A 13,351-nucleotide genomic window follows, 5' to 3' on the forward strand; every position below is an offset into this window, starting at 1 on the left:
TTTTTAGTTTAATCCAATTTATTGCTAGAATTTTTTGGAAGCATTATTTGGATGCAAGTGAAAGCATATTTATATGCTGTTTGGTTATGTTTTTTCCCTTGGTACAACACAGTGTGTCTTGCAAAATATAACATGGAAACACAAATAAACACTTGAGATTTCAAAGGTACTAAGGGCCTGATTCCGAGTTTGGCGGTCCTATAGAGGGCCTCCATGCCAGCACCCTGCTCCAGGACTGCCAAACTTGGCTGCCTGCTTGATTACAAGTAATCTTGTGGTCTGGCGGGGGTCCTTTGCCGTTCCTATGGCAGTGCTTATGAAAAAGGCACAGCCATCGCAGGGCTAAATCCAGTTCCAGCACGGCATGGACTTTACAGACCATGCTGTGATGGAACAGGGGGTGAATGCCTATAGGGGGCATAAAATGTGCGGTGTGACTGCCGCACTCAAAATATGGTTGTCGGACTACTGATGCAGCGGTTCCCGCCTCTCCATTGCGAGTACAGCGGTCCTATGGACCGCCGTACTCTTAATCAGACCTTAATTGTGTACTGAAGTAAATATCAATAGCTGTTTTGTAAGTACTGTTTGAGTACTAGCTTGTATATGTGCTGTGTAGTAGGTGTGTGCGCGCTGTGTAGGGCATGTCTTAATATTTACAGAAAATCATTTATGATAAAAACAACTTTACCCGCATGCCTTGTCAAAATTCTTAAAAAGATCTTCATTTGTAAAGCTATTGATGTTATTTTAATGACCTGTAAAGGATATATTGGTGATAGAATGTTGGGTGCATTTTGTGACTTATCAACGTATACTTTTTGAGTATTTTCTGAGGATAAAAATGGAAAATATGTGGAAGATATGTCTGACAGCCCTGCATTACGATCATGCTAAAGGAACAGTCAAATGTTAGTACTTTTCAATTGTTTTCTTTACTTCAAGCACATTTGAAGAAAGTGACATAAATGTTTCCTTTCCTTTTATACATGCAGTGCCTTTACTTTCCCGAATTCTGCCTTCTGATGCATGTAAAATATATAAACAGGGTATAAATATAAGGTAAGCTTTGATTTTTGTTTTATTTTTTCAATGCGTAATTTTTCAGATGTTAAACATGTCTATGTTCAGGTGGCCTGTCTTATGCCAAAATGTATGTTTTATCGTGTTAAATGCCTAGCATGTGATCGGTCATGTGAGTTAGAATATGTGGTAATTATCCATGTAAATGTTATGTAGTTGCTAAAAGGACTAGAATGACCTTCAGTATTTAGACTTTGAGAGTGGAATGTGCAATGTGTATAATGGCAACATAAGTCTATGTGCACTGAAAACTCTGCAGTTAAGATGTGGATGTGAAACACCTGTGCTGGAATTTGGTAAATTATTATTTCTTTATTTATGTCTGGCTACAGACCGCTTTGGTTGTTTTTAAGAAATCTTGTCCGCCGACAGTGGTTTTAGTGCCAGCCCCCTTCACCCTTTGGTTTTCATGTGTTTCCCACTGTTTGTCATTGCTTGGATGGGTTGTCCTCCAAGCGCATGAAATTTCGAGGATTATTGTAGTGCACATTTGTATTTCCTTTCGGGGATGAGGCTTGCGTTCTCCTTTGCTAGTCTAAAGCTATTGTGTGTGATCTTCGATGTGTGTGTGTGTGTGTGTGTGTGTGTGTGTGTGTGTGTGTGTGTGTGTGTGTGTGTGTGTATGTATATATGTATGTGTATATATATATCTATATATATATATCCCTTTCGCTGTTAGCCCACTCTGCTAAGCCTTTTGTAGAGCTATTTTTGATAGTTTGTGCTTAGCATTCCATAATTTTTTTTCCATATAAGCTAGCCACGCAAGATTTGTGTACGTTTTTTTCCAACATCCTGGCGATTCTTAAAGTATCCAGTCTTTGTGAATTCCCTTGGAGGGGATTGAGAAAATAGGCAAAATATAGCCACATTTTGAGTTTTTTCAGGGACATGTGGAGCTGAATCAAAAACCCTATTTTCTTAACCACAGGTTTGGCATTTTTCAAAGAGGTAGCCCATCTGTCCTAATTTTTGTGCTTTCAACCTACTTCCAGTTTGTGGTGGAAACCGCTGTGAAACCCATGGGGTAATCCTGGCGAGCTGTAGATTTCTGAAAAGTAGACAAAATTTCGGGTTCAGCAAGGGGTCATTTGTGTAAATACCTCAAGGTGTTCCTAAAGAAACTAACTGTTGAAATAAAAATTTTAAAAAAAATTATTATGAAAAAACGTCCATTTGTGAAATTTTCATTTGTAACTTATTGTCACAATGGCCTATTACAAAAGCAATATACCATTACATCTGCTTAACGCTTTTGGTTGCAGGGATATCTAGCATTTGTGGGTTTTCGAAGTACTCGAGGTACCCAGAGCCACTAAATGACCTGCACCTTGCAATGGTTTTTCATTGTGTACCGGGTTTAGAGAAATTGATGTGGTAAAATATAAAGAGTGAAAATGGGTATCAAGTAAACCTATGTATTTCCGACATGGGCTCAAGATATGGAGTTTAGAAGTAGTGGTGTTTTGCAAATCTCTGAATTTGTGGGTACCCATATCAGCATGCGAGTTACAGGGCATTTCTCAAAATGTCTCCTTTCTTACACACTGGCTTACATTTGGAAGGCAAAAATGCAGAGAAATACAATTGGTAATAACGCTTGGTAATCAATATTCTGCGGTCCCCTAAGTTTCCCAATAAAAATGATCCCGCACTTGTGTGGGTAGGCTTAAGTGCCTGCGATAAGAAAGGGCCCAAAACACATTATAGAAGCATTTAATTTTTCCACTGAAAACTGACCCTTTTTAGGTCTCGCTGAGTCAGCGGGCATGCGCTGCTCAGAGAGCCATTTAGTAGATGAGTTTTCAAAGTGCTGCTGGCTGGCGACAAGCTTGCATTCACGTGAGCATGCATGCATGCATGCACGCGCGCAGCCGGCCGCCATCTATCTTTCACGGGTCATTAGCACCATGATGACTTTCACTTTCGCAAAAGTAAAGAAATAGAAAAAAACATCTATTTCTTTACTTTTACTATAATCACGGCACCCGCGCTTTACGTTTAATGTTAAAAGTGAAGCGCCGGTGCCGCGATGCTTGTTGTAGCTTTTTTTAAATATCCGTGACTAACGTGGCAACTTGTTTTTCTAGCTGTTTGTTAGTACTGGGTACTCCGCAAGGAGTGCTTCATATAGATAGCATTTTTCTGAAGCGAGCTAAGGTGTGGTAACTAGCAATCTTTTATTTACGAGTTTTCACGACCACACAGGACGGTTCACCAGGCTCAATTAAGGCACTGAAAAATAAAGAAAAGGCCAGTTTTGTATCGAAGAATTGGTAAAATTAAAGTATCAATCGCCGTGTCATATATCAAACCTTGTCTTTAACTAATCCACGGTTTGTTTTATTTGTGTTTTTCTTGCTTTTTAATTTAATAGCGATAATTGCCATGAAACTAATGCAGCCTTCAGATGTAAAAGTGTTTTCAAACCGAACTCTGAACATAAACCAAACAAAGAAGCAGTTAACTGGCTGTTAAGGCATTTCTTAACAGTAGGCTACTTAAACATAATTGCCTTACAATGGACATTTGCAATAATGACTGACAAATGCAAATACAATAAAATTGCGGTTCGTACTTGATGAAACCATGAAATAGACAAGAGGCTAACGTGCTCTGCCCAGAGGACTATAGACGATCCACGTCCTCTCACTCACTGTCCCAGAAACTGCGAACTATCACAGAAGCAAGCAGGCCTGCTGCAAGCCAAGATGGTGTTGATTCCTTCCTAAAGTCGAAAGAAACGGATCCAAGGATGGACCGGCAGTTTCATTCCGAAATTGTGCTGCTGAAGAAAAATCTTACAGTGATACATATTTGAGAACTTTAGTAGGGTCAAACCTTGAAAGATCATGGTTTCTTGTTCAACAGGACGTACCTGTTAGACAGTTAAGGGAAGTTTGCTTGAAATGTAATCTGTGTGCTTCTCTCGCCACTTTACGAGTTGCTCTCTTTCGCCCCTATCTGCTTCTCTACCCTACAGTATGTGTTGCTCTCACCGTGCGCTTCTCCCCTCTCTCCTATTGTTTTACTTTTGTGTTCTCTTACCCAGTCTTCCATGATACTCCATCCCTTGTCTGCTTTTTTTCTCTTCCCCTCCACCAGGTGCCCCAACCAGCTCCTTCATTGCCCCTCTTTCTGCCTCCTGTGCTCCATTTGTTTTTTTCTTCAATTGTAACTTTGTATTGGGAGGGGGGCACTGTAGCAGATTGCTGCTGGCCCTTCCAATTTATGAATAAAATACTTTTGCGCTACTTGATTCTCATATTTCTTTTCATTTACAGGTCCCTATCGGATCAGTAAATTAAAAAAAAATGGCACCTGTATCGCACGCGTAGATCATGAAGTATGTGCACATGTACACCATGAGCACACCTTTTCTTTTCCTTTTGTTCATGCTGTACAGCATCGGCATAAACAAAAGACATTGTCAGAGCCACTGGGTATCAAAGGCTAGACCTATTGAATTTGCCATTGCTTGTTATATGTGGTACTTCATACCACTTTTCAAAGCTCTCTCAATCTGGTGGATAAAGGGATAAAGCCAGATCACAAAATGTGGTCAACATAGGAAGCCAAGAGCCGATTATTTTGTCCTGGTTCCGTAGCTGAGAGCAGATCGTCTGGGTCACGTGAACTAGTAGCACATTATATGATGTAGGCTTCTTGGAAATTCTTCCCAGCTTTAGCTGCTTCAGCTTTTCTCACTCGTTTCTATGCCACCTTTTTTGCTTGACACCTTCCCTCACCAGGAATGCACATTCCCAGTTCAGAGGTGTCCCACTGAATAACCGCTAAAAGCCACCTGAAACTCCATATCCTCTTTCTTTCTCTTTGCTTCCTGAGTTAAGTCCTAATTTATTACTTCACCTCACTTAAGTTCTGCTCTGTATAAGAGAAACTGGTGCCCAGTTTTGAATATACAAATATGTATGTATTTTACGTTGCCACACACCTGCGTATGCCTGTCCTCTGTGACAATTGTTATCTGTACTGTTGATCTTTACAATGCATATTCCCATTTGTCTTTGTAAATTGATATATACATTCTAGCAAAGCACTTCTCGAATATTTCATGCTCTATATCGGTGTAAAGTGCTCTGACGTCGACATAATATTGAAGCCGTTATACAAAACCCTCAAATAAAAATGCTACCTAGATTAGCCCTCGGCACTTCATGAAAAATTAAATTTCCCTTTTGCTGTGTATTTTTTATATCCCCCGGGTCTATTTCGGAGTATACATTTGCTATTCGTTTCTATGCTTGATTGCTAGCATTACTAGCATAAATATTAATTTCCATTAATATGCCCCTTAGGGTAACTGTCCGAAATCTTTCAGACATACAATCCATTCAGACGCCTGAGGTCGACAGCATGAACCTACTTGTCAACCAGACACCAAGTTTCCCAGTACAGATCATTAAGCACACAGGGTTTTTGGTACTAGAATGCCATCATCAAACATGTAAGTCACAAGATTGACGTCTCAAACTTTTAAATGTTGTTCAAGTGATTCTCTAGCTCCCTTTCACCATTAGGAAACCTCTATGTATAACCTTGACTCGCACACAAGCAGACCAATGCCAAAGGTCAACCAATTTCCTGCCCTGAGTAAGACGATGGCTAGTGTATGATCCCCTGTGTCTTTCATTAAGGCTGCCCCATACAACCCATCTTTACATTTGGAGTATGCAGCGACCTGTCAATATGGCTCTTTAAGCCCTGCCAATGCAGTTGTTGCAATCGGAACTCATCCACGTGCCTACAAATGTCCTGCGAAGACCTTCTTCTGCATCAGTGCTTAATTTGAGCCAGTGGTTTCCGGTGCTCAGCACCGGCTCTTGATCATCCACACCGGTGCTTTTCATGAGCACCATTTAAGGACACATTAAATTAGGGAGATTAAGCGATTTTCCCAGAATCACAGGATGTTGAGTGGACACCGAGACTCGAACCTGGTTCACCAGCTCCGAAGCCTGCAGCTGTGGCCATTACACCACATCCTCTCCCCACATTCATGGTTAGCAGTTGGTTCAGTTTTAGGTGGCGCTAACAGAAGAAACGGGCTGGTCCAAGCTGCATCCTGACAAGAGCCCCGGCACTTATTCTTTTTACAAACTAAGCACTGCTCTACATGCTGAAATGCATAACACCAATAACTACATGCTACATGTTTCTTACATGATACACCTTCAGCCCTCCTGACCTCGGTCCTCATTGGTTTTAGTGGACGAGGGTCTGCCCTGACTCAGCTTCACAAACACTGAAAACAACTCTTGGGTGTGACCCATGGCTTTCAAATTGTTCCCTCAAATCTTTTCCAGCTAACAGTTTCCTTCTTCTGTTGTGCTACCCGTTTTCTGCCATCAGTCACGCTATCTCTTCCCATCCTTTTGGACAGAGGGTCTCACCGAATTTATGTTTACACTGTTTGCTGCAGTCTCCTTGAAATTACTGGTGACCAATGTTGTACTCTGCACAATACTTCTGTGTTAATATACAACTGTGTTGGTCTTTGGGACGCAATTGAAACCTCTTATAATGGGGAAATAAACAACAAATTTGTTGCATGCTTGTGTGCATTGTTTGTTGCTGGTGCTATAAAATATGGATAAATACTTTTCCAGTGTATAGCCAATAAGTCTCGCTTTTGAAACCTTATAAGTATTAAGTTATGCAGCACAATATCCTTGGTGCACTAACATTACTGTTGCATAGTTAAACACTTATAAGGTCCCAAAGGCGAGACCTATTGGCTATGCCAATGCTTGTTTTTTTAATAAGTGCGATTTTAGAAGCAGTGTCCAGTATGATGTTGGTGTTTATGCCCGGCTTTGTTTTTCCATGTGCTTAAAGGGATGTAAATGCAGGGGGCTGGGGTCGCGCGCAAGATGCTTGCCTTGCTTATTAGCATACATGCCAACACTCCCGATTCAGGCGTGAGACTACCGATTTGAAGGCTAGTCTCCCGCCTCCCGATTCCTGCATTCAAAAACCCGATTCCTCGGGGTTTCAGCTGACAGGGCTTGGTAATGTGTAACGTGCTAATTCTTCCAGCAATAGTCAGAATGGTGATGCAGGGGCCCTAGAAGGGGTGAAAACCAACAAAGCTCCATTAACAACCGAATGGTCTTTTAAACACCTGTGAAGTACTGGTGGGGGGGGGGGGCGGGGGGGCGACTGTGTGTGTGCCCGGAAGCTGTTTCAGCCGGGGCTGACGGGGGAGGGAGGGGGGTGTATGCACTGACCGCAACCTGCCAGGCCAGTGCACGACTCTTGCATCCCCCTCTTTCTCTGCCTGCCATTGCGCTCCATGCTTCTGAAAGGTGATAAAAAAAAAACACGTGAATTTGCTTTTAAATGTCCGATCCTGCAGCAGCACACTTCCAAAGTCCATACATGACAGAAACCCGATTGAAGGCCCCATTCTCCCGATTTTTTTTTGATTTTTTTATTTAAATCTCCCACTTTGCTCTTCTGAAATGTTGGCATGTATGTATTAGTTTGCATTTTTGGTCATCCATGTTTATCTTCCTAGTGTTTTGGGGCAGTTTCTAACGTGCTATTCCGGATGTTGTGAAGTTTTCTTAACTCCACCACTGAAATAGCCGTACTGGCGGGAACCTTACTATAACGTTTAAAAATTGTTATCCGGCAGCTGTCCCGTGGTATTCCTTGATCGTCCTCCCAACGCCACAGAGGAGGCTGCCATTGGCTCGGCACCACACGGGGGAGGGGAAGGGGGGGGGGGGGGGGGGCCGCGGCGGCGGCCATGTCGCTGGCCATGTCGCTGGCCATGTCGCTTCTTGAGCAGCGGCCTGCTTGGTTTAGTCCTGCCGGGGGTGTGACCACGGACGGCAGTTAGTTGCTGCTCTAGTTTTAGGCCCTTGTTCCTCAGGGCACTCGGTTCCCCTTTTCCAATCTGTTAGCCTTTGGAAGATTCCCTTGGACCCCCTTCAGAGCCAGATCTTTACAGTTGCAAACCATTAACTTCGTTCTTGCGTGTGAGAGGCTCATAAACGTGTGTTTTTGCTTGGGAGTGCAGTGTCAGTGAATTGTAAAGTGTCTTGCACTCGTTGGAGGTGGAGTGCCGGGGATCGGAAGGAAAAGTGGAAATGGCAACATTTTGCTTTACACGGTGCCGGTGCAATCAGTTTAACGCAAATTGAGTAGAGTGCAGCCATTAGTGTTCGGGAAGACTATTCACCAACTTGCTACTGACCAACATGCCTGGTACCGTCTGAGCGAACATTTTCTGAGTAGAAACGCACATAAAAGATTCCCTCCGGTCGCCTTCAGAGCCATATCTAAATATCCATTTATTCATGAGACTTTTACTCTGATTGTTTACGCAGTTTGAGCTCTAAAATGTAACACTGAATGGCAGCACTTTGTCTATGGAACGCCATTACAATCAACTCGGAGCTAATACGTTATAATGACTACAAGTAGTGTGCACTGTGTTTGCAAGTATTTTAGTTTTACAAGCACCTGCTGCCGCCGTCCTTCCCTCCAGAAATGTTTATACAACAATAAAAATGTCATAAACTCTGATTTAATGTTCTTCCTAGCGTGTGATCATTTTCTAGTGGAAGTTTTGACGAATATAAAGAAGAGCAGAGGGTTAATATGCCTGCTGCAAAGTAAGTGTTCCATGCTGACAGATCACGGAGTATACATCATGAAAATAGCTCAGTGCTTTTGTTAGAGAGATCCAGGTCACATTTTTGAATCCAGTTTTGGGCATTAACAGCCTTTTATCCTTTTGAGGGCGAAAACCTACTGTTAAATTAGTTAATAGCAAAGCAGGTTAGTTACAGCACTTAGGAGCAGTAAAATGTCCAACTAAGTAATGCATAAAGAACCAATGATTCTATCACTTTAGAGTGACTTCTGCTGTGCTCATTTTTTTATTACAATGAACTCATAGCGCTGTATTATTATTCGTAACCTTCCTCTCTCCCATGTTGGCCTGTTGAGTCAGGGTACACTAATGCCCCATGGCGCCAGTGTGGCTATCGAAGAGCAGCAGATATATTATATATATATATATATATATATATATATATATATATATATATTTACACATACATGGTGATCATGTGACATATGTGCTCAGTGCTCAACAAGTGTGCAATATATACAGAGTGGTCAAAAATGATGTACATGTGGGGGATAGGCCAGATAATTGTGGAAACACAATGGCTCTGCTAGCTAATAATTCTTCTTTTGATATGTAGAGTCTTGGTCAATCTGGGCCTTGAGTGGTCGTCACCATTTATGTGTAAATATTTCACCATATGTTGACAGCCTTGATCTACTACATATGTGAATATATATGAATGATTTAATTCAGATAAAACAAACAGTAGACCTCAATTTGAGTCACGTGTTTCATTGTTTGCAAAAATGTTTCTTTGTTTAGGCGGTTGAGATACGGATGTTAAAAGTTTTAAAAATAGGATACACATGTGACACTAAGTGCGCTGATAAGTAACCAATTGAACCCGACAGAACCACTCTGTTTACTAATATATACCCAGGTTCTGAGGGACATAGGGTCACCCCATTTTTGTAAAACTATATTCAGAAAGAGGGCATGAGAATCATGCAAAACTCAGCAACTGTTCCACCTGTGTTGCCAAGGCTTGACCAAAAATACAAAGCTCCTGATAATGCTCCCGCTTGCTTAATAGGTCCTCCAAAACCAGAATCGGTGATCTCAAAAGCAGCACAGCGACTATCTAAGAATCCTTCACCCCCTCTGACTGCGCGACCCGAAAAGGAGGGTAGAAGACTTGACAACATTTGAAAGCATTTTTCAACATTGTCGGCTTTAACAGTACGAGCTTCGAATTCCCAGGCTTAACTGGTTCGTTATACTAGGCAAATGTAGTCTGATGTTGCACCCTTATTGGATAGACTTCCACCAGAAGACCAGGAGGAAGCGAAGAATCCTTCAAGAAGGTGAGCGATCCGCCCCAGAAATAATAGACTGCGCTATGGATGTTTCGGGCAACTAGCTAAAGCAGCCGTCCTGAGGCGTCCAGATTGGCTGAAAGCCACTTTATTCAGGCCTGAGGTACTAACAAAGATTTTATATCTTCCTTATAACGGCGAAGAGTTATTTGGCAGCCACGTTGATGAAGCTTTAAAAGCGATTAAAAAAAAGACAGATACAGCTAAGTCTTAAGTTACCTTGCAGTACAAGAAGATTCTTTTTCGTGGCTCCCGAGGAAAAGGTCACCAATACTACTGAGGAGGCTACCAACAGTTTCGCTACCCAGCTTGTTCTTACTCTTCTCAACAATACAGGCCTCAATTTTCTCACCGCCAAGCACCTGCGGCTGCTTACAACAAGTCCTCCTTCAAAGGAAAAGGAGGACGGCAAGGACGCCAGTCGCCACCAATGACTCCTCCCAAGTGTCGGCCCCCGCTCCTCCCATTTCACCCTCGGTGGGTGGCAAAATATCCTTTTGTTTTCAACAGTGGAAGGAAATCATATTGGATCAATGGGTTCTACACCTAATTAAATTTGGCCGCTCTTTAGAGTTTATAATGATTCCTCCACCAGCCCCTCTTCTACCTCGTTTTCAAAAACACTTACTTCTTTTGAAGATGGAAGTTACCACCATGTTGCAAAAAGAAGCATAGTTCCCCTCAAGCAAAGAGGCAAAGGTTTCTACTCCCGTTTCTTATTCATTCGAAAGAAGTCTAAGAAGTGGGGACCGATTTTGGATTTAAGGAACTTAAACACATTCCTCAAAAAAAAAAAAATCGTTCCGCATGATCTCTATTTAAGATGTATTACACCACCTCAATGGAAACGATTACATGTTTCTGGATCTCCAGGACGCATATTTTCATATACCCATATACGTTTCTCAGGTACACGGTGGCCGGCAGGCACGATCAGTTCCGTGTCCTAAATTTCGGACCAAAATCAGTTCCCCTCATCTTCACAAAGTGCCTAGCGCCAGTAGCAGCATATCTGAGGCAACAACATCAAATTTTTCCTTACTTCGACAACTGGCTTTCCAAGGCCCCTACTTACAAAGCAGCAAGGATGTCTACCAAAGCCTGTCTGCAACTTTTCAGGAGATTAGGCCTCACCTTAAACACAGAAAAATCGATTCTACAACCATCCCGTCTGATAGTCTTTCTAGGTGGCATTTTGGACACCGTCAAAAACGCGGCGTATCCCACATTGGAAAGGCAACAAAGACTAATATCCCTGGCGAAACGGGTAAAAAATAGGTTTCTTTCCTTAGGTCTTTACAAATCTCTCCTAGGCATGATGTCTTCATGTATTCCCCACATACCTCATTGTCTCCTCCTCATGCATCCTCGTTAGGAAGCTTTAAACGAACAGTGGGTGCCGACAAGAGGGCACATTCGATGATCTAATCCGAATGACCCCTCCCATGATTTTAGCACTAGACTGGTGGACGGAACCTCACCAGGTATCGCAAGGCTAGCCTTTCCTGTCTCAGGCTGCTCCTCTCGTGATCACAACTAATGCCCCTCTAGAAGGCTGGGGTGCTTTCCTTCAAGACTTGCAAGTCAGCGGAAAATGGCCCCCACTCCCATCGAGATCTTCAAACAAGCAGTGTTTCTGGCACTCCAAGCGTTCCTGCCAAGAATACAAAATGATTCGGTGCTTGTCAGAACAGACAATACCTGCACAAACAAGGAAGAACAAAATCTCTCAGGAAGCTTGACTTATCTGGTGCTGGGCAATTTAGCACAAAGTGTCTATAACAGTGGAGTATGTCCAAAGGAGGCGGACACATTGAGCAGACTAAAGAAGACCTGCCACAAGTGGGAATTAAATCAACTCACTCTCGACTGCATTTTCTTCCGATGGGGCAAGCCTAACATAGACCTGTTTGCAACACCAAACAACGCAAAATACTGGTACTTCGCAAGTTGGCCATTAGGGTTCATGGGAGAATGCCTTTTTAATAGCCGGGTCCAGCATATTTGCTTATGCTTTTTACCCCCATTCCTCTTTCCTAGAGTACTAAAAAAGTTAAATATGGAGCCCTGCAAGGTAATACTAATAGCCCCAGCCTGGCCTCGCCAGCATTGGTACACAAAGCCTAACCTACTCTCAGTCCAGCCTCCGATCCATCTCAGACCATTTCAGTCCCTATTGACGATGAACCAGGGACAAGTAGGTCATCCAAACCCCACTTCTCTGAAATTATCAGCTTGGCTCCTGAGTCCCAAGAATTTCAACATTCAAGGATCCCACAGGAACGTAGGCATAGGTTGCTAGAGCAAGAGCTGATAGCCATCGATAACTTTATTTCGGTCGCAGCGGACCATAAAAGTGCAGAATAAAAGACACACAAACACTATGTTACAGAGAATAAATAACATGCACCAAATCAAAAACAATCACAATCGTGTATATATACACATACATTGCAGGTTAAAAACTGTCACATATTAAAATCAGATTAAACCGTAGAAAATAGTTATCCGAAGTGTACATTAAATTTCCTATAAATATATAAATCAACAATTTATTTGATGACACTAACAGGACTTGTACGCTCAAATGGAAGAGATTCTGCACTTGGTGTGCATCATCTAAAGTCCATCCTCTCCATAGGAAGTTTTACCCTATCTCCTACATTTGGCTCGCTCCGGCTTAGCTCACGCATCAATTAAGGTCCATTTAGCTACCATCTCCAGTTTCCGGAGATCGAATAATTTTCCATCTATATGGTCTAACAGGCTGGTCAAACGGTTTCTCAAAGGCCTGTTCAGAATGTTTCCTCCAGTTTTGGCCCCTCCTCCTTCATTCAATAGTACAAAACACAAGACCTGGTAACATCAAAGCACTTCTTTTGATTAAATGGGATTAGTAGAAGGGTAATGTAAACATCTATTACACCATCAGCAGTAGTTCTTATCATGAACTATCAGTAAAATCCCTTGTGCCACAACATCTAATATTTACCAAATGCAAACCTTGAAAAAAGCAACCGAACATGTGAAAAATATTCCACCAAGAACATAAACAGGAAAAAGTGTGAAGAATGAGAAAGCATCTCACGTGCGCAACACCAGAGGAGCTGCTGGCAGGTTCTCGCCAGTGTGCTCACGAGTTTCTCATCATCGATGTCTTTCTCATGAAAATAATGTGAGAAAAATAATGTGTGAAAAAGAACCCCGGGAGGTTTGTTTAGGCAGCCCAAAACCGACAAAAGGAAGAAAAAAAGGGGAAGACCCGTGTAGTCTTGCAGATAAGATT

At 42.3% G+C, this 13,351-nt stretch overlaps 1 protein-coding gene across 1 annotated transcript in view; it reads left to right on the forward strand.

Annotated features, from left to right (window-relative positions):
* The window catches only part of ANKRD13C (ankyrin repeat domain 13C), a 388,883-nt gene that overhangs the window by 104,622 nt on the left and 270,910 nt on the right, over positions 1-13,351 (forward strand). The window contains exon 6 of the mRNA XM_085602287.1: positions 996-1,062. Coding sequence (XP_085458413.1) covers positions 996-1,062 — 67 coding nt within the window. The remainder of the gene's footprint in view (positions 1-995; positions 1,063-13,351) is intronic.

Source organism: Triturus cristatus, chromosome 4_2 (genome assembly GCF_964204655.1).
Source record: "Triturus cristatus chromosome 4_2, aTriCri1.1, whole genome shotgun sequence".
NCBI lineage: Eukaryota > Metazoa > Chordata > Amphibia > Caudata > Salamandridae > Triturus > Triturus cristatus.